At 42.1% G+C, this 21,211-nt stretch overlaps 1 protein-coding gene across 4 annotated transcripts in view; it reads right to left on the reverse strand.

Annotated features, from left to right (window-relative positions):
- The window catches only part of nhej1 (nonhomologous end-joining factor 1), a 406,931-nt gene that overhangs the window by 283,503 nt on the left and 102,217 nt on the right, over positions 1 to 21,211 (reverse strand). Inside the window, exon 6 of one of the 4 annotated variants that reach the window (XM_069935936.1) lies at positions 16,199 to 16,487. The exons of the other annotated variants lie outside the window; for them this stretch is intronic. Coding sequence (XP_069792037.1) covers positions 16,212 to 16,487 — 276 coding nt within the window. The 3' untranslated portion in view covers positions 16,199 to 16,211. Of the gene's footprint in view, positions 1 to 16,198; positions 16,488 to 21,211 lie in introns of those variants that run through there. 4 annotated transcript variants of the gene reach the window in all.

Below are 21,211 nucleotides of genomic sequence, written 5' to 3' on the forward strand. Positions count from 1 at the left end.
CAAGCGCTGACATCACCGGAATAAGTGGGTTGGCCATTTTCCTGTTCAAATCGCCTGTGGACGTGACCCAGGTAAGTTTAATTGGGTTCCCTGACTACCTCTGAGGTAAGTCACGGACCTGGTTGCATTCCGACAAAGGTGACCCGGTCGGACTCTTTGTAACTGCCACACTAATTGCCGGTTAACCCTATTTTACATGGCAGTTTGAAAGGGGCTAAGTGGCAACCATAAAGAGCACCTGTATTTACAAACCCAGAATAATGGATCCTAAAGTAGATAAACTTTGCGGTGTGAAAAGAAAGAAGAACACATTGAAATTGAATGAAAAATTTGAAATAATTATGAAACTAGAATATGGTGTGAGCAATACTGCTACTGTTCTAATGGAAACATATGACATTCAAAAGACTCCAATTTACGATATAAAAAAAGCTACTACGGAAAAGTCTATGGAAACGATTATTAAATTTGTGAAATAGAACAATAGAGCATAACAGCACAGAACAGGCCCTTCGACCCTCGAAGTTGTGCCGACCTATATGTTCCTATCCAAAAAAAGGACTGAACCCTTCGTACCTTGCAACACTCTATTTTTCTTTCATCATTTCCTAGTCTACAAGACGTCACGCGTGTGCACGTGGATGTAGTGGAAGCGGCAAGTGAACCATTCACAAGCAGTGGAGCTTTATTCCTCCTTCAAGCTGAATTTTAGAAATACTACCTAAAAATTTGGACCAACCCAATCCCTGAGCAGTCCAGCTTTTCATACTTCTAGTATATTCTTTATCTCCCATTGATGCTGCAAGACCCACTGGTTTCCTGCATCAGATTGCTTGGTGTTCGAATATTCGATGGAGTTGGCCGGAGGGACATTTCTTTTCCCTTCTTCACAACATTTATAAAACCAACAGGTTAGGATGGGGATTGGGAGGTGTCAAGGGTGTTGAACCATGGTATAGACAACAGCTATTCTCAATTGGGCCCTATGCACCCCCTGGGGGCCACAGCACGTTTAAGTAAAAGCTTTGTTTTCCTTTCCCTCATGTCACAAATATTTTTTTTATGCAGTTGGTAGGAGAGAAGTCAGATTCAGAATTTATTGTCATGCACAAATCGTGAAATGTGTTTTGCGGCAGCGTCACAGAGCAAATATCCATATTACAACCATCTCACAGCATTATTATAAAAATGTAAAAATAATAGAGCACGAAAAGTAAGGCAGTGTCTATGGTTCATTGATTATTCCGGAATCTGATGGCAGCGGGGAAAAAGCTGTCCTTGTGCCGCTGAGCGCTCGTCTTTAGGCTCCTGTACCTTTTTCCCGATGGTAGAAGTGTGAAGAGGGTATGGGCTGGGTGGTGGGGGTCCTTGAGGATAGAGGCTGCTTTTTTAAGACACCGCCTCATCCAGATGTCCTCGATGGAGTGAAGTCTGGAGCCCATGATGTCGCAGGCCGAGTTAACAACCCTCTGGAGTTTTTTCTTGTCCTGAGAGTTGGCGCCTCCATACTAGACCAGCCAGAATGCTCCCCACGGTACATCTATGTAAGTTCACAAGAGTCTTCAGTGATATAATGAATCTCCTCAGACACCTCACAAAGTATAGCCCCTGGCGAGCCTTCTTTGTGATTGTATCAAAGTGGATTCTTTGAGATGTTGGCACCCAGGAATTTGAAGTTCTTGACCCTCTCCACTATTGAGCCCTTGATGAGGACTGGGCCATGTTCCCTTGACTCCCTCCTGAAGTCCACAATCATCTCCTTGGTTTTACTAATGTTCAGTGCAAGGTTGTTGATGTAACACCATTCAACGAGCTGATCTATCTCCCTCCTGCACACTTCCTCGTTGCCATTTGTGATTCTGCCGACAACTGTGGCGAACTAGTAGATGGGATCGGAATTGTGCCTGGTCACACAGTCATGGGTGTATAACGATTAGAGCAGTGGGCTCACTGTGGTTTTCTGTTGAGAAAGTCACGGAGGCGAAAGAAGTAGCAAGAAACCAAAACTTGACTGCTTCACAGGGAATGGGGCTCATAAACATTGACCAGAGTCCTGGGGGAGGTGGGCCATAGCCGAAGAAAGATCGAAAATGGCTGGTATGGAACATAGAACATGAGAGCACAGTACACAATGTTGTGCCGACCTATGATACCCTACCTCACAACAATCTAATCCTTCCCCATTTCACACCTTTTATTTTTCTTACATCCATGTGTTAGCCTAAGTGTCTTTTGAATGTACGTACTGTACCAGCCTCCACCACCCCACCCCCGTCAATGCATACCAGGTTCCCATCAGGAACTTGAGTGGGGATATGCCACATTTTAAAACAGTTGCTGGAAAATCTTGGGCAATACATTCCTGCGCTCCAAGTGTAGTTTGGGATAAAGTGTTACCAAGTGCCAATTACTAAGAAACACTTTGGACTGCATGACCTGCTGAGTTTCTCCAGCGTACTGCACAACATGCTGGTAAATCTCCTCTGTATTCTGCACCCTTTCTATAATGGGGATGACCAGAACAGCACACGAAATTCCAACTAACTACTGCCAACTCAGCTTTTCGTTTGCAAATTCAGTTTTTGAGATGTGGACGGGACTGGCATTTATTACCCTTTGTTAATTGCTCTTAAGAAAGTGGTGCTGAGCTGCTTTTTTGCGAGAGTACCCCCACAATGCATTTGAGGAGGGAATTACAGTGGCATATTTTTCTCTAAGAGTATTTGGAAGCATCTCTCAATGTAATTCACGTCGAGAGGGAGGGACAGATAAAGACCCTCTTGTTCTTCCATGATTCTGACTGCATAGTAAGTTGTCACTGGTATCTCTAGGGGAGGAGTGTGAATCTCACCCAAGTAAATGCTTTGTTTATTTACTTGCTATCAACAGAGTTTCCCCTCAGCTCTCTATTTATACTTTAACAAAAATAGCAGTTGTTGGTGGGTCGGCTGTCAGAATTAGCATTCCATATCTAGTCGGGAAGCTCCCTCTACTCTGTCAAAACAGAGCTTCACTTCCTCTCCACCACTAACACCACCTCACCCCACCTCCCCACCACATAACCTTGGCACTCCAATTAGAGTTTTCCACTCCACAAGCCAGCACCCTCTGTCAGAGGAAGACTACCCATTTGATGCCAGATTAATCATTTGCGCCCAACATGTACTGTGAGGTTTCCTGAACTTGTTTCATCTGGGAAACCCTGGGTTATGGAGAGTTTTAGTGCAATGTCAGCTTTCGGGCAGACTCAATGCCATAGGGGCCAATTTTTGAATCATGAACAGTTTGTGATGGAGATTGGAGGAGCACAGTATCTCAGAGGGTGGCTGGGCTAAGAGGAGATTAAAGAGGAATCGGTGCTAGACCATAAATATTCACATGATGCATCAATAATTTGGAGATGGTGCAAAGGAAGTTAACCAGGTTAAATCTGGTGATGAGGACAGCTTAAGTCAACTGGGCCTACACTCGCTGGAATTCTGAAGAATGAGAGGGATCTTGTAGAAACATGTAACAAGATAGAAGCAGGAAATTTATTTCCACTGCTAGGTGAGACTAGAACCAGGGGACATTGCTCCAAGGTTCTGGGGAGTACTCTCAAGACAGACATGAGGGTGAACTGGTCAAGGTAAAGGTTCCATTATTATCATGTAGAATGTTACATACATGGAATTCTTTAACTTTTGTCTACCTTAAGGCAGACAGAGAGTCGCCACTTTATCTAGCGCCCCTCACAGAAACTTGACGTTCCAAGGCAGTCTCCCCTCCAAGAACTGATCAGACCTGTGCTTAGCTTCCGAGATCAGACTTTTCCCACAGCCTGTGGAATTCTCTGCCCAAGGAAACCCCCCCCCCCATTAAATAAATTACATTTGTATTGTTGGTCTTCATATTTTGCACCGAGGACCAGAGAACGCTGTTTTGTCAGGATGCACTTGTGCAATCATTTGATAATAAACCTGACTTGATATTCTAAAGACAAAGAGTAGATTTTTGCATAGTTTAAGATTATGGCTAGATTGAGGGCTATGGGGAACAAGCAGGTCGGTGGAGCTGAGTCCACATCAGAACAGCCCTGATCATATTGAATGGCGGAGCAGGCTCAACGGGCCGGATGACCACTCCTGCTCCTAATTCTTCTGTTATGTTCAGGCGACCAAGTGTCGTGTATCTAAGTTTGCAGAATTGTTTCCAGCTGAACACCATCCCCCAGATTTAATTCAGAGGATGAAAATGAGCTGCAATTGTGTGATGAAATACAATATCCAGCTTAGCTGCTGTTTGGTGAAAAATATACAAGCAAAGAGCTCTGCCCGAGGAGAATGAGATTTGCCACCTAAGGTTAGATGTATTCCAAGGGGTTTCATTCCCTCAACTGTTCCACCCACAAATGCTGCTATTGATCTGCACATCCATCCTCCTAATAGCCCCTCCCTCTGACCCCCCCCCCGACCCCAGCCCCCAGCCCCCAGCCCCCTCAACTTTCTTGCAGCCAAGTGGAAATCCATTGTTGGAGCATAGAACATTACAGTAGAGTACTGGCCCTTTGGCCCACAATGTTGTGACAACCTCTATAAACCCACTCAACAAACTAAACCTTACACCCATAACCCTCTATGTTTCTTGCACCCATGTGCATGTCTAAGAGTCTTTTAAATGTCATTGTTCGACCAACTCCACCATCACCCCTGGCAATGCATTCCAGGCACCCACCACTCTCTGTGTAAGAAGAACTTGTTCCTGTTGTCTGCTTTAAACTTCCCTCCCCTCACTTTGTACATATATTATCTGATGTTTACTACTCTTGTCTGGAAAAAGGCACTGGCTGTCCACCCTATCTATGCCTCTCAGAATCTTGTAGACCTCTATTAAGTCACCTCTCATCCTTTGCTCCAAAGAGAAAAGCTCCAGCTCTGTTAACCTTGCCTCATAAGCCACATTCTCCAATCCAGGCAACATCCTGATAAATCTCCTCTGTTCCCTCTCCAAAGGTTTCACATCCTTCCTATGATGAGGTGAACAGAACTGACACGATATCCAAACTGGACTTTCAACAGGCTGCATTTACTCTGACAAGAGATGGCAGATGGTGGAATCTTGGGCCACAAATATCTGCTAGAGGAACTTGGTAGGTCAAGTAGCAGTGAAAAAGTGCAAAGATTTACAAGGATGTTGGTGGAACTTGAGTAAATGAGTTTCAGCAAAAGAATAAACAGGTTAGGACTTTATTCCCTGGAGTGATGGAAATTGAGGGGGAGATTTGATAGAGGTATTTAAAATTATGAGGGGTATAGATGGAGTAAATGCAAGGAGACTTTTTCCATTGAGGTTTGGTGAGATACAACCAGAGGTTATTGGTTAAGGGTGAAAGGTGAAATGTTTAGGGGGAACTTGTTCACACAGAGTGGTGGAAGTAAAGAATGAGCCACCAACTAAGGTGGTGAATGTGGGTTCAATTATAACAATTGAGAAAATCTGGACAGGTACATGGATGGGAGGGATATGGTCTGGGTGCAGGTCGGTGAGACGAGGCAGATTAAAGGCTCAGCACAGACAGGATGTGCCAAAGGGCCTTTTTCTGTGTGGATTTGTGAAAGAGAAAGAATGCTTGATGTTTCATGTCAGAACCGTTCATCAAAACTTGATGAAGGGTTCTGATCCAAGGCACTGACCAATCTCCCCACCCCACCCACTGACATTGCTCATCCTGCCTAGTTCTTCCAGCATTTACTCAGCATTCATGAACACACAAAATACCCCAATACATTTCAAGGGGAGTGGCAGTCAAATAAAAATCAACAGTGAGACGAGTGAACACATTCCAGGGCAGCAGAGACCGATTTTATAAAGAGAAAAGTGACAAGGTTTAGGGAAGGAAGTCCAAGGGAGCTGAAGGCCCCTGCAGGGCACTGTGCAAGGGGTCGGACATCTTTCCCTATCAGCCTACCAACCCTTCATGTTGACATGCCTGAAAAAAAAATCTATTTTATAAAACTCTCTTTTGATATATTTTCTCCCTGGATCTTATCTTAGCTCAAGGGTTGAACCCAGTTGGTGAGATCGCACTCGAACTATACTGCACAGTTTTGGTCAAGCAGCTATCGGAGCTGGAAAGGGTACAGAAAAGATCCATGGGAATGTTGCCGGAACTGAGGCCTTGAATTACAAGGAAAGGCTGGGACTTTTTCTCCCTAGAACCTAAATGGGTGAAAAGGCAAGGTTGTAATGGAAAATTATGAAGGGCACAGGAAGGGTAAAAGATTCTGCCCCCCCCTCCCCAACCCACCCCTGAGAGTAAAGGCTTTTTATCAAAACTACTTTTTTTGCAAACAAACACAAACACTTCACAACACAGATCTCATTTAAAATGCCAGAGCTCTGCTCAAGTCAGACAGTCCAGGCTCCCTTTGCCTTTGTAAAGACGATGGAAACTGCTTTGCTGAAGGACTTCACAAGTAGGTGCTAATTGGACATGCTATGGAGTAATAAATTATTGTTTTGGAAAGCAACAGATGAACAGACTCAGAAGATTGGGTCCGGTCCCACAATCTGTCTGAATACAGTTTGCTGTTCTAAGAAGGTCATGTGGTTAAACAAGCAGAGAGTCAAACAGGTGTGACACAGAAAGAGAGAGAGGAAGAGAGAGAGAGAGAGAGAGAGGGAGAGAGAGAGAGAGATAGAGAGAGAGGGGAGAGAGAGTGAGAGAGAGAGTGAGAGAGAGAGAGAGAGTGAGAGAGAGAGAGGAGAGAGAGAGTGAGAGAGAGTGTGAGAGAGAGGAGAGAGAGACAGTGAGAGAGAGAGAGTGTGAGAGTGAGAGAGAGAGAGAGAGAGAGAGTGAGAGAGAGAGAGAGAGTGAGAGAGAGAGTGAGAGAGAGAGAGAGAGAGGAGAGAGAGTGTGAGAGAGAGGAGAGAGAGACAGTGAGAGAGAGAGAGTGTGAGAGTGAGAGAGAGAGAGAGAGAGAGAGAGAGACTGCTGATTTTCTGCAGTGGCTTTTGGAAGCTTGTTTAAAACCCCATTTGTGAGTTCTGAGTTCAGTCTGTTCAAAGCCCTTGTGGTTCATAAAAGAAGAAATGGCTGGCTGTATAATGTTTCACCTGAGATAAGGGAAACAGAAAAGGAACTCTGTGGTGACCTGAAAGAAAAAGGTTATCATCTGGAAAACTCTGATGGAGTAAGTTTCTTCGGCAAGACACCGAAGTGGCTGATTGGAAGGAATCAGTTTGTGTTTGTCCAACGAGCAACAAATCACTCTCTCTGAAAAACAACAAGAACTTTCCTGAGTGGTAACCATTTAGCTTTCAAGCACCAAATTCTGGTGAAGCTTCATAAATGTTGAATTCTGTGCACAGTATAAGAATTGCCTGATTCCGGTGAAATTGGAGGAGTGAGAAGTGAGATTGGACTGTGAATCAAAGAACTTTTCTGAACTTATACCCACATTGCATACACGTGTGCTTAGAATTAGAAGGGGGTTAAGTTAGGTTAAGCTAAGTTAATAGTAATAAGTTAAAGTTTGATCCTGTCTTTATGTTTAAAGAAAATTAAAAGTAACTTTTGTTTAAGTAACAATTTGTCTTGGTGAACTTCTATTGCTGCTATGTTTTCGGGTCCTCTGGGCCTGTAAGATTTGGGGGGTGAAAAAAACCTACAATTTACTTCCTTTAAAACATATCTATATACAATATTAAATGAAACATAATCCATCACAATAGATTCAAGGTAAGAGGGGGAAGGTTTCAATGGGATCCGGGGGGGGGGGGGGGGGATATGGGCTAAAATCAAGCAAATTGGACCTGCTTGCTTGGTATAGACAAGATGGGCTGAAAGACCTGCTGCAGAATAACAGGATATTCCTTTAAAACAGAGGTAAAGAGAAATTTCTTCAGCCAGAGGGTGGTGAATCTCTAGAAACCATCGTAGAATTGGAATCTGAATTTACTCTCATGAACCAGTCACGAAATTTGTTGTTTTGCAGCAGGCATCGGAGTGAAAACATTTATATATAAACCACCTTTGTCATTGCGTAGATTTCAAGCAGAGGTTAAATGTTCTTGATTAATAAGAGTATCAAACGTTATGGGGAGAAGGCAGGAGAATGGGGCCAAAGGGAAAAGTACATCAGCCATGATTTGAATAGTAGAGCAGATTCAATGGACTGAATGGCCTATTTCTGCTCCATCTGGTCTAACTCTGCACAGCAACCAGGCAATTCTGTAGAGCTGGCAACCCCTTGGTGACCTTTACCTGACAGGACAGGCATTGGCAGAAATAAAGTGGAGACAGGGCTTTCAATGTAGCACAGTCCTGTCAGAGCCAGCTCCTCAAGCCATTTACAAACATTTATTCTGTACATTACTCACTATACCGTCTGCTTTCAACTGGATGGAATCAGAGCAGGATGTGCCAACTATATTTTCGACATTACTCAGAGTTACAGTCAACCTTCTCTTTTCAGCTGACTGAAGGAGAGCCTCAGTCGTTTGTCTAAACTTTATATCGTTTCCGACAGGGTTTACCTTCCCAGCTAAAAAAAAAATCAATCGAGTTTCCAAGAGCCTGTTCCACCAGAATCCATGAGGTTTGGAAGAAGTAAATAAGCAAAAAAACTGATTTCGTTGATTGGGGGAAGGGGAGCAGTAAACAGTGATTTAAGATCATTGGGAATTGAAGAGGACATCGACTGTGCAGCAAGATATAGTTTGGAATCCACTGACTGAAAGTGTGGGTTCAAATTTGACTTTAAAATTTAGACATACAACACAGTAACAGGCCCTTCCGGCCCATGAGCTCGTGCTGCCCAATTACACCCAATTGACCTACAATCTCCGTAAGTTTTTGGAGGGTGGGAGGAAATCGGAGTGCTCGGAGGAAACCCACTCAGACACAGGGAGAACGTACAAACTTCTTCCAGGCAGCACTGGATTCGAACCCCAGTTGCTGACGCTGTAGCAGTGTTGCGCCAACTGTGCAAATTTTGGGGAAAAAAACCCCAGAGGACATGGGTTAAGGGTGAAAGCGGAAAGGTTTAGGGGAAACATTAGGGGGGCAACTTCATCACAGAACAAGTGGTGGGAGTGTGGAACAAGTTGCCAGCTGAATTGGTGAATGCGGGCTCAATTTTAACATTTGAGAAGAATTTCGCCAGGTATTTGGACTGGGTTCAGGTCAGTGAGAGGAGGTAGAAAAATAGTTCAGCACAGACTAGAAAGACCAAGGGGCCTGTTTCTGTGCTGTAATGTTTTATGGTTCTAATTGCGGGCATTGGTGAAGAACTCTGGGTAGTTGTACAACTCTTTTGTTAAGCTGACAGAGTTTGGATGGGCCAAGCAAATTCCCGCACAATTCTACCCCAGGGATAGAACTGTGCAAGCCGACAATGCACTGGAAATTAGAGGATAAGATACCGGATTATTATTCAGTCTTACTCCAGTGGGTATCTTTATTGGATATATTTGGTCACACAGTGGAGACTCCGACAGTCACACTGTTGTTGTTTACTCCTGTTTTCACAGGAGACATCTAAATAAAGATGGTCTATCATCACTGACACATGATGGCTTGGGGAGAAGAGCAGTGAATCATTAACTGATCTTTGGAGCGTGTGTGGTTTTCCAGAGGTATTCAGTCATTCCACGATGGAGTCTGATAAAATTAACCATTTCTCCAACTTTTGCAAGGTAGGATTTACTCACATTTTCCACGGGCAGAAAACATTTAGCAGCCAGATGAATAAGATTTTTGTGACTAAAGGGTGCTCAAGGTGACAGAAACATGATAGGGAGGATGGGTAAGGACATTTATAAGAAATAAAATATAAGAAATAGGATCATCTAGCCCATCGAGCCTGCTCCACTATTTAACAAAATCATGGCTGATCTGGCTGTGGACCCAGCTCCACCTACCTGCCTTTTCTACAGAACCTTAAATTCCCCTACTATGCAAAAATCTATCTATTGAGCAGCCCTGACTGCTTGCTTGGTCAGAGAATTGCACAGATTTACATGGCACCCAGGGAAGTAGTTTCTCCTCATCTCTGTCTCAAATCCACCTCCCTGAATCATGAGGCTATGGTCCCCTAGTTCTAGTCTTATCTACCAGTGGAAACAACTTCCCTGTTTCTATCTTATCTATTGTTTTCATAATTTAATATGTTTCTATTTGATCATTCTTATTTTCAGTGAGTCTGGCCCCAGGCAAACTCCCTCATTGCTGGAATCATCCTGGTAAACTGCCTTCAAGACTGATCAATCCTTTGTCAAGTGAGGAGACCAGAACTGCATGCAGCACTCTGGGAGCACCCCCTGTACATTCACAGCAGAACCTCCCTGCTCTTGAATTCAATCCTCCTACCAATGAAGGCCAAAATCCCACTTGCCCTCTTTTTATTTATTTTTACTGCTGCACAGAAACAGGCCCCTTCGGCCCTTCTAGCCAATGCCAAACCATTTTTGTTTGCCTTGTCCCACTGATCTGCACCAAGTCCGTAGCCCCCCAATACCTATCGATGTCACAGTCCGAATTCTTCATAAATGTTACAGTTGAACCCGCATTCACCACCTCAGCTGGCAGCTCGTTCCACACTCTCACCACTCTCTGAGTGAAGAAGTTCCCCCTCATGTTCCCCCCACCTGTTGTCCCTGCTAACCAACCTTTTGTGATTCATTGATCAGCAGGTCCCAAAGTCCCACTGCACAAGAGCATGCTGCCATTTTTCATCATTTAAATAATCATCTCATCTACTATTTTTTCTTTCTAAGTGGATGATCTCACAATATTATCTTCTATCTGCCACTCTTGCCCACTCACTTAACCCATCTTTATCTTTCTACAAACTCTCTGTGCCATCTAAACAATATATACGCTACAAGGTCCTCTCCGGTAATTCATTTATGTTGGTCTAGCATCATCCGATGCAGTGCTCCTCTCCCTGCTGATTGCAAACAAGAAAACCACCCATTTACCCAAACCCTCTTGTCTCCTGTTGGTTAGCAAATCCTCCATTCACACTATAACACCTAACCCTTGCCTTGTAGTCTTTTTTTTAAGTGGAGCACTTATGAATATGCAATTCGGATTAGTCCCAATCTAACAACCTTGAGGGCTGAGGTGTGGAGATGCAAGACAAAATGGATGCTGGCCGCCAGGGAGTTAGCACATCTCACAAGGTGTGTATGCTTGAGTGTGCGTGTGTGTGTAAAAGAAGGAATAAGGGCTGGGGCCCAAAACATTGGTAATATAAGCCCTTTTTACACAGAGATCCCGCAATGCTGCCGTAAAGAAGACCCGTTCTTCAGCCAGCTTTGCTTGTTTACACCAAACCCAACGACACCAGCATCATACTGCCCCAGTGTGTCATTTTACTCAGCAAGCCGGCAGTCTGGAAGCAAAAGGAGTGTGACTTGTGACACAACAGCGACAGCATCTAGTGCGATGTATACCACACACACACACACACATCCTTTCCCATCTTGGTCCCGGCCTGCCAGCTCACCCTTTTTACAAAGACGTCGATTTAGCGGAGTGACTATCTCCACTGCCAGTTTAAAAGCAGCACTACAATGACACCCCATTCTGTGTTCGTACCTTTTACACAGAAGGCGTGGCTCAATAAAGGCACAATATTCCCGCCTTGAAGAGGCTGTGCAAAAGGGACTTTTGTCTCCTACAGACACTGAAAGACCAGCTGTGTTCTTCCAGCATTTCAGTGTGTTTTTCCTACAATCTGCAGGCTTTTGTGTTTCACTTGGGTCTGTGTCTGTGTGCATATCTGTAGGTGCGCATCTGCTAAGATCAGTTGCAACTATTAACGGTGAAATTTAAATTTTCCTTATGTCTATAGGAAATGAAGTGGGGCTGGGAAGGGTACAAGGACAGCAGAGCATGGGGTGATCGATGAAAGAATTAGGGTGAGATCAGCTGTGAGAGGTGGGGGGACAAAGGTGCATTTAACTGCAGTTTGCAAATCTCGGTCACCAAGGAGGGAGCTCTTGCTTCACTTGATTTACACCAAACTCCAGCTAAACAGGACACTGCAACTCACAGTAGAATTGCGACTGAATTTCATCCTTGACAGATCCCCTAAATTATCTGTTGGGGCTGACATTGAGCTGGTTGTGGCTGCCCTACCACTTTGCAGGGATTTAGGGAGCCAAGTTATTTTTGATGGAGGATAACTTCTCACCATTGCACTTCAAACCTTCGGAACAGGGACTTCGGCCTACATGGTCTTCAAATTAAACTAAAACTGTCACCTACACGTGATTCATGAACCTCAATTCCTTGCATATTTTATTTCAATTTTTTAATTTTAAATGTAGACATACAGCACAGTAACAGGCCCTTTCGGCCCTTCTTGCCCAATTACACCCAATCGACCTACAACCCCTGGTATGTTTTGAAGAGTGGGAGGAAGCCGGAGCACCCAGAGGAAACTCACACAGACACGGGAAGAACATACAGACAATGCCACTAACAGACAGTGGCAGATTCGAATCCGGTACCTGGCACTGTAAGTGTTCATTAACCACGATGCTTGCTGCTCCACCCGTTTATGTGTGTATCTAGAAGCCTCTTAAATGCATCAGTTTCCATCACTACTCTCGGCAGACTGTTTTGGACACCTACCACTCTCTGTATAATTTAAAAAAATTCTGCTGAACATCTCCTTTAAATGTTCTCCCCTGCCCTCACGTTAAATGTGTATCCTCTTGTCTGTGGTAAAATAAAAATATCTGTCTACCCTACTAATACCTCTTATAATTTTATGAACTTTGATCAGGACTCCGCTCAGCCTACAACGCTCCAGAGAAAACAGCCCAAGATTGTCCAACCTCTACCCATAACTCAAACCCTCTAATCCAGGCAGCATCCAGGTAAATCTCTTCTGTACCTTTTCTAAAGCCTCCACATCCTTCCTGTAATGGGGTGACCAGAAATGCACATAATACTCCAAGTGTGGGCTGGCCAACTCTTTACAAGAGGTCCAACAGAACTTCCTTTGTGGGACCTGTTTGTGCTGCGGTGTAAAAGGGGCACTGCAAATTCCTCCTCTCAGCAGCCATGTGTCTACAAGGACCCTGGGCATGTTCATGGAAAATACATAAACGTGGGTGAGAGTTGAAACATGGCCCGTATCAGGAGGAAATGGGGAGTTATGGGAGGTGACAAAGGGAATTCACTAGAAAATTTGACATCCTGTCCCAAAATGGCCTCTGTCCCTGAAGCATTAATGGTGTTTCCCATCCAGAAGCCCTGGATGAATCAGAGGATTTGCAACCTGCTGAGGCCAAGAACAAGGGTGTTTAAGGCCAGGGATCTAGATTTCTACATGAAGACCAGGTACAACCTGTGGAAGCAAAGTGGCAATTCCAGAGAAAGCTAGAGACAGACACAGATACACACCAGCTATAGCAAGGAGTACAAAATATTACAGCCTACAAAGCAAGGGCGAACATCATAGATGGTTGTGATGCTTCATTACATGATGAGCTAAACACCATCTATTCCCACTTTGAGAAGAACCAAACAGTGCCTACTTGAATCCCTGCAAAGGCTGAGGACCCTGTGATATCTGTCTCTGAGGACAATGTTAGGACATCATTCAAGAGGGTGAACCCTCACAAGGCGTCAGGCCCTGACAGCGTATCTGGCAGGGTACTAAAAACCTACTAGCCGGAGTGTTCACAGACATTTTCAACCTCTCATTGCTGCAGTCAGAGGTTCCCATCAGCTTCAAAAGGGCATCAATCATCCTGGAGCCCAAGAAGAGATGTGTGAGCTGCCTCAACAACTATCGCCCAGTACCACTGACTTCTACTGTGATGACATGGCCAGAATTAGTATGTTTCGAAGCAAAGATCTGCACCCATTGCAATTTGTCCATTGTCACAATGGCTCCACAGCAGATGCAATATCACTGGTTCCCCACTCAGCTTTGGAACACCTCGAAAACAGCTCTTCATCAACTACAGCTCAGCCTTCAATACCATTATTCCCTCAGTACTGGTCAAGAAACTATAAACTCTGCCTACTGTACCCCTCTTTGCAACTGGTTCCTTGACTTTCTCATTGGAAGACCACAGTTAGTACGAATTGGAAGCAACATCTCCTCCTCACTGAGCATCAACACAGGCGCACCCCAAGGATGTGTGTTTAGTTCACTGTTCTACTCATTATACACCCACGACTATGTGGCCAGGCGTAATTCCAATGCTATCTACAAGTTTGCCGATGACACCACAGTTGTCGGCAGAATTACAAACGGTTATTACAAGTGGTGTTACATCAACAACCTTTCACTCAACATTAGTAAAACCAAGGAGATGATTGTGGATTCAGCAGGGCACATGACCCAGTCCTCATTGAGGGCTCAGTAGTGGAGAGGGTCAAGAACTTCAAATTCCTGGGTGTCAACATCTCCGAGGATCTGTCCTGGAGCCTCCATGTTGATGCAATCACGAAGAAGGCTCACCAGTGGCTATAATTTTGGAGGTGTTTGAGGAGATTTGGGATGTCACGAAAGACTCTTGAAAACTTACACACAGGTGTACTGTGGAGAACATTCAGGCTAGTTGCATCACTGCCTGATGCGGAGGTGCCAAATCTCAGGACAAGAATAAACTCCAGAGGGTTGTTCATTCGGCCTGCGACATCACGGGCACCCGACTTCACTCCATCGAGGACATCTGCATGAGGTGGGGTCGTAAAAAAACAGTCTCTATCCTAAAAGACCTCCCACCACCCAGGCCACGCCCTCTTCACTCTGTTACCATAGGGCGGGGGGGGGAGGGGGGGGAGTACAGGATTCTAAAGACAAGCACTCATCAGCACAAGGACAGCTTCTTCCTCACTGCCACCAGATTTGTGAATGATCAATGAACCAAAGACGCTGCCTTACTTTTTGGGGGCAGTGTATTTATTTTTTTATATATATTATTGTTGTAAAATGCTTCATAATATTAATGTTTGCACAGTTAATTCTGCCACAAAACACGTGACTTGTTCAGGACAATAAATGTTGATTCTGATGTTGAAATTGCCGTTTTGTCCACCACACTTCTGCTCTCTATTAGCACCTTTCACCTTCAACAGACAACAACATCTCAAGGACCACTATTGCAGCGCCAGCGACCCGCGTTTGAATCCGGTACCATCTGTAAGGAGTTTCTACTTTCTCCCCGTGTCTCCGTGGGTTTCTTCTAGATGCTTTCCTCCCAACTTTCAAAATGTACTGGGGTTGTAAATTAATTGCTGTGTTTGGTGGGTCGGCAGAGCCTGTATGTCTAAATCTAAGGAACTTTGCAAGAAAAGTAATCAGACAATGCTTGAATTGACTGACAACAGGTGAACCTTGAATTTTAAGAACCTTTCTTAAAATTTATTTTTTAGATCGTGAGTGTGGAGGTTAAAACCTTGTGTTTATGATTTATGGTTTTTTTTGTACTTTTCCTTTAAGGACTAATTATTTTTCTAGAGTTACCAATAGTTTTTTTTTAAACTTTATTTAAAGATTTTATCACATGAATAAAACAGAAAAAATTACATTTAAAGAAAAATGAAAAATAAATTATTAAAAACACAACATTAATAACCTAACTTAGATTAGTCTAACCCCCCCGCCCCCCCATATATACGGCCACAAAAAAAATTTATATATAAAAAAACCACCCCTCCCCCCAAAATAAAGTGAAGAATTAATGAGGTTAATAATATTATATATATATTAAAAAATCTCACAGACAAACAAAAAGAAAAATAACGAGTAAAAATACTAATAAAAAAAGTTATCAAATCTAAAATATCACACATAAAACATATTTAAGTCAAACTTAATTACATATACTTAACAAATGAAGTCCACTTCAGCTAAAAGACATCCTATCTTAAATTGAAAAGAATATCTTTTCCATAATTAAACAAGACTTCATCTCTAAATACCACCTATCTAAGATTAGTATATTTCTATCTTTCCAAATAAGTACTATACATTTCTTTTCCACCACTAAGGCTAAATAAATACAAGAAATCTAATAATCAATTAAACCTAAATCAATTAATGATTGCATTTTCCCTAATAAAAATAAATCAGGATCTAATACAACATAGATATTATATAAACTATTAAAAATAGATTGAGTACCTTTCCAAAACTGTTGCAATCAATCACAAATCCAAACAGTATGTGTAAAAAAAAAGCAATTTGATTATTATATCATGGTTTTATTACTCTTGGATACTTGTCCAATAGAGGCTCCAATACCACATTTAAATCTCCCCCAATCATCACAGTAGAATTTACTTGTCCAAGTAATAAAGACATATCCACAACAAAAGCTATATCCTCAACATTTGGAGCATAAACATCAAGCAAAATCCAAGCCTCGTTAAAGATTGTACAATTCAGTTTTAATAATCTTCCACCATCTTTCTCTTCATTCTGTAACTGAAATAGTAGATTCTTGTACATCAAAATTGCCACTCCTTTTGCCTTTGAATTAAATGAAAAAAAAAACTTATCCAATCCATTCACGTTTAAGTTTCACATGTTCCTTATCTGTTAATTAAGTTTCCTGGAAAAAAAAGCCACATCAACTTTTAATTTTTTTAAGTAAACAAGTATTTTCTTACACTTAATAAGATTATTTAAACCCTGGACATTAAAAAAAAACTTTAGTTTAGACCTTTCTTACAACACCACAACAAGAAAAAAAAGGAAAAAAAAAACACCAAGAAAAGAAGAAAAAAAAAGACCCCCTTCCCTTATCCCCTCTTAAAACTACAACAAAAAAAGGAAATTATTTTTTTTTAATAAAAAGAAACTTCACTCCTTAATCCAAAAATTAATTAAAAAAAACAGGTAAGAGGTTGCTACCTCCTCCTATCTAAACCGCACAATGCGGTAACTCCCACAAAATATTGGGTGTGAGATAACTCACACGTAGCTGACGACTTCTGGAAAATAATGCCCACTCAGTTCCCTCTCCTAACTCCCATTTCACATTAAACTATCATCATTATTTAAATCTTCCTGAGAAAAAAAAATTCTTTTTTTTTTTAATCAGCTTTGTCACTCCGACCACCATTGCTTCCATTTCTTCTTGAAATTCGATTCCCATCTTGTGTCTCTACTCTCTTTGGAGACCGTGGAGGACTACGTCGTTCCTGGAATTGCGTGATTGGTAACAGTTGAACAAAGTCCATAGCTTCTTTAGGGTTATCAAAAAATTTTGGCTGACATCTATCCTGGAAAATCTTCAATACTGCAGGGTATCTAAATGTTGCTTTATATCATTTTTTCCATAACACTTCTTTCACAAGATTAAATTCACGTCGTTGAGACATAACTTCTTGACTCAAATCCGGATAAAAAAAAACGATTGTTCTGGACCATCAAAGGAAATCTACTTTGTTGCGCATTTCTAATAGCCACACGTAAAATTGTCTCTCTATCATAATAGTTTAAACAACGAACCAGAACAGGTCTTGGATTCTGTCCTGAAAAAGGCTTTCTTCTCAAAGCTCTATGAGCACGTTCCAATATTAAGCCCTCCGGGAACTTATCTTGTCCTAACACTTGTGGAATCCATTCAGTAAAAAATTTTCTTGGATCTGGTCCTTCTATATCTTCTGGCAAACCAACAATTTTTACGTTATTCCGTCTAGACTGATTCTCCAAATAGTCAACCTTTTTCGCTAAATTTTTATTCTGGATTTGTAAAGTTTCAATTGTTTTATTTACGTCTTGTATTTGATCTTGTACCTCAACTATACCTTGGTCACAAACATCAAGTCTTTCATTCATTTCAAGCTTAAAAGCTCCATAATCAACCATCTGTTGAGTATTAATATCCACCAAGGTATTAAGCTTAGTATTAACTTGAACCAAAAATTTACCTATCTCTTTGATTGAAGAAGATAACTTAAATTCAAGATTCTTGATAAGCATATCAACTGGAATAGATTCAGACAAAATAGGGTCCTGCTGTTTCTGAATAACCGAAGGGTCTTCTATTCCTTCCCTTAGTTTAACTGCTTTTCTTGCAATATGACTCCGTGTAGAAACCCCTGCCACAACCTCCTCAGCAGTATCAGAAGACTGGTATTCAGAGTTATCCTTAACCCATATTACATCAAAAGCCTTCATTACATCAAGGTCTGATGAAGTCTTCATAACTGGTGGTGCATTTCGCAGCGCCACCGCTACATCAATCGGTGGACGTCTCTTTAAAGTCGGGTCTTCAGCTGGCGGCGTCCCAGCTGTTTCAGCTGTCAAAAGTTCAGTGACAGTGCTCATAGCGGGCGTTGATTGAAATACATGCGCCTGGCTAGCCCTTTGTTCCAAAGGCTACCGGGCGCCATTTTTAAAGAGCCCTACCGGTACAGAGCGGAGCTCCTTTGCCGAACCCTGCACTTCTCCTCTTGGATCCATTCCACGCTGAGTCCTGGCTTCTTGTAAACAGGTAGGCTCAGATAACTTCGGAAAATGTAATTTCTTAGCGATCTGTTGCCGTTTTCTTTTACTTTTTTTCAACAATTGTACCATTAGAAGCTAGTTCAACACCTCTAACTATTTATAAATTTTTTAGAAAGTTTTAACCGGCACTTATAGACAAAACAATAACAAAGAGTCAGGAGAGGACTGGAAGGCACATCTGTTCCTTACGCCATCTTGCCACGCCCTGAGTTACCAATAGTTAATATATCATCTTATGTCGTAATATCCGAGCGGACCGGGAGTTCTCTTCTCATTCTTGGAATGACCATGGAAGAGACGTGAGTTCTCGAGAATTTATCATTATTATTCATTATTAATCATTATATTTTAATCTGTTTTAGTTTGTTGAGAATCATTATCATTTACAATGTGCTTTGTTTTACTCCTCATTATGAAGTGCAAAGCTATGAAAATGTTTATTTGCTTTTTATCAACGGAAAATTAAAGAGATTTACAGCTGCAATTATGAAGATTGATTTATTTGGATGAATAGGATACAATTCGGAATATTGAGGCTTACTTCTCTTGGAAGGTGACGTGTTTTGAGATGAAGAAATATTAAAAGCCGGGAAATGTCACCTACAATTTATTCAAAGAAAAATGCTTTATAAAATTGTGAATTTGTTTGGAAGAAAGAAGATTTAAAGAAAGTCTGTAGAAAATTCTGGAAGCTCCTATGAGAACATCTCGGCAAATGTGCAGTTTAAATTGAAGAAGCCTTGCAGGACACCTGTTGACCTTGGAGATAACAAAGAGAGCTACCAGGCAAATTGGCAGGAAGCCCAGATTCTGTGTTCTATAAACATAGATAACGCAGCCAGTTTGTGCAGAATACTACAGAACACGGGACTAAGAGAGCGAGGAATACTCTTAAAGGAACCAGGCAAGGTACAAATTTGTTTACAGTTCCAAGAAGACAGGCTGCAGTGTGAAGAATCCGATATGGAGAAGAAGTCTTGTCGAGCTAAATACCTTGAGCAAACAGCTCCTCTCACAGAGCTGTCTGATCGTGAGTTGAGCCAGCAAGATGGATGGATAAGGCTTGATGGAAGGTTGGAGTCAGTGACCAGAGAAGAAGTGGCCTCAACTACCAAGCAGCAAGAAGACTCCATTACGACATTGCAGACCTCACTGGCTGGTTTGGAAGTTAGTGGAACTGGAACCGATGAATGTACATTGCAAAACCCCACTGGTGCTGTACCGAGTGAAATGCTAAAGATAGAGTGGTATCTGAATGTCCAAATGTGAATCCTGATGAGAGTATGAGTGTAGGAAGATCTTCAAAGACATCTAGAGCAAGTACAACTTCGCCTGCTTCAAGCGTATTGGCTATGCATGCTAAAGCGCAAGCAGACTTGGCTACTATCTGTGCATGACATGAGTAGATTGTGAAAAAACAGAAGGAATGAAAGCTGAAATGAATAAGCAACTTGTGCAAGAAGCTGAAATGAAGAAACAACAATTCCAGCTAGAGGAATGAAAAAGATTATTGAAGAGAGAAAAGAAAAGACTAGAGCTTGAGGAACAATATGCTATGAAGATAGCCAGAGTAAAAGCATTAGCTCAGGCTTCTGCAAGATCCATCACTCATCCTGAAGTACACAAGGAGCCACCAGCAGGTCAATGGGTACCACAGCCTCAAGAAACTAGTATATTTGAGCAAGGAGCCATGGATAGCGCTGCTAGTACTCGAATGTCAACGAGCAACCGAGTGCACAATTTATGAATCTTCCTGAAAGAAGACCATTTCCACCAGGTTCAACTCAACAACTGGTGTCTCAATCACGTGTTGCTGAAGACCCACCAATGTCAAGGATCTTCACTAATGCCATCACAGCCATACCAAGGAACCCCATCAATGCCATCATTTACATATCAAAATCCAACACCAATGGCACCAGTTCAAATTCAGCCAACTCCATTGACAAGAAGACAACCAGTCACAAGCCATGGTGGACAAGACAATATATTATCACTAATGGCAAAACAAAATGAAATTTCCGCTACGTTAGTGCAGCAACAAGGTTCACACAGTTTACCCAAGAAGGTAATTCCACTTTTTACTGGAAATCCATGATAATATCTGACGTTCATGAATTCCTTTGAACATCACTTTGAAAGTAATACTAGAAATGCCAAAGATCGTCTGCATTACCTGAAGCAGTTTACTGGAGGACAGGTGAAGGAATTAGTCAAAAGTTGCCAAGAATAATTACATTATAATTATGTGATAAACATAAAATTGCAAGGGCCCTTGTAGACAAGATTTTTTCTTGGCCAGCAATAAAATCAGAGGATGCAAAGGCTTTGCAAGCATGTCCACTCTTTCTGAGAGGATGTTGTAACGCAATGGGAAGTGGAGGACATTTGCAAGAGCTGAATTTGCTTGCTAATTTGACGATTATTGTCAATAACTTACCTTACAAGAACCAAAGCTTTCCGGAAGGGACGCTACCTTTGAGGATGTTGTACAATTCTTGGAATGGCATGTGCATGTTTACACCATACCAGCATTTGGAAATATTAAGGATACTTCAATAATTCCTAAGGATGTAAAGAGTCTAAATCATCGGTCCAACAGAAACCAAAGGGAAGAACCGTTGTTACTGCTCCATCAGATACAAGCACAAGAAAGGATAAGGAAACCATGTAAAAGAGGATCAAACTGTTCAGGAAAGCTGTTTGTATTGTAGAAAACAATATGTTTTAGAAAAATA

Source organism: Narcine bancroftii, chromosome 4, assembly GCF_036971445.1.
Source record: "Narcine bancroftii isolate sNarBan1 chromosome 4, sNarBan1.hap1, whole genome shotgun sequence".
In the NCBI taxonomy this organism is placed as follows: domain Eukaryota; kingdom Metazoa; phylum Chordata; class Chondrichthyes; order Torpediniformes; family Narcinidae; genus Narcine; species Narcine bancroftii.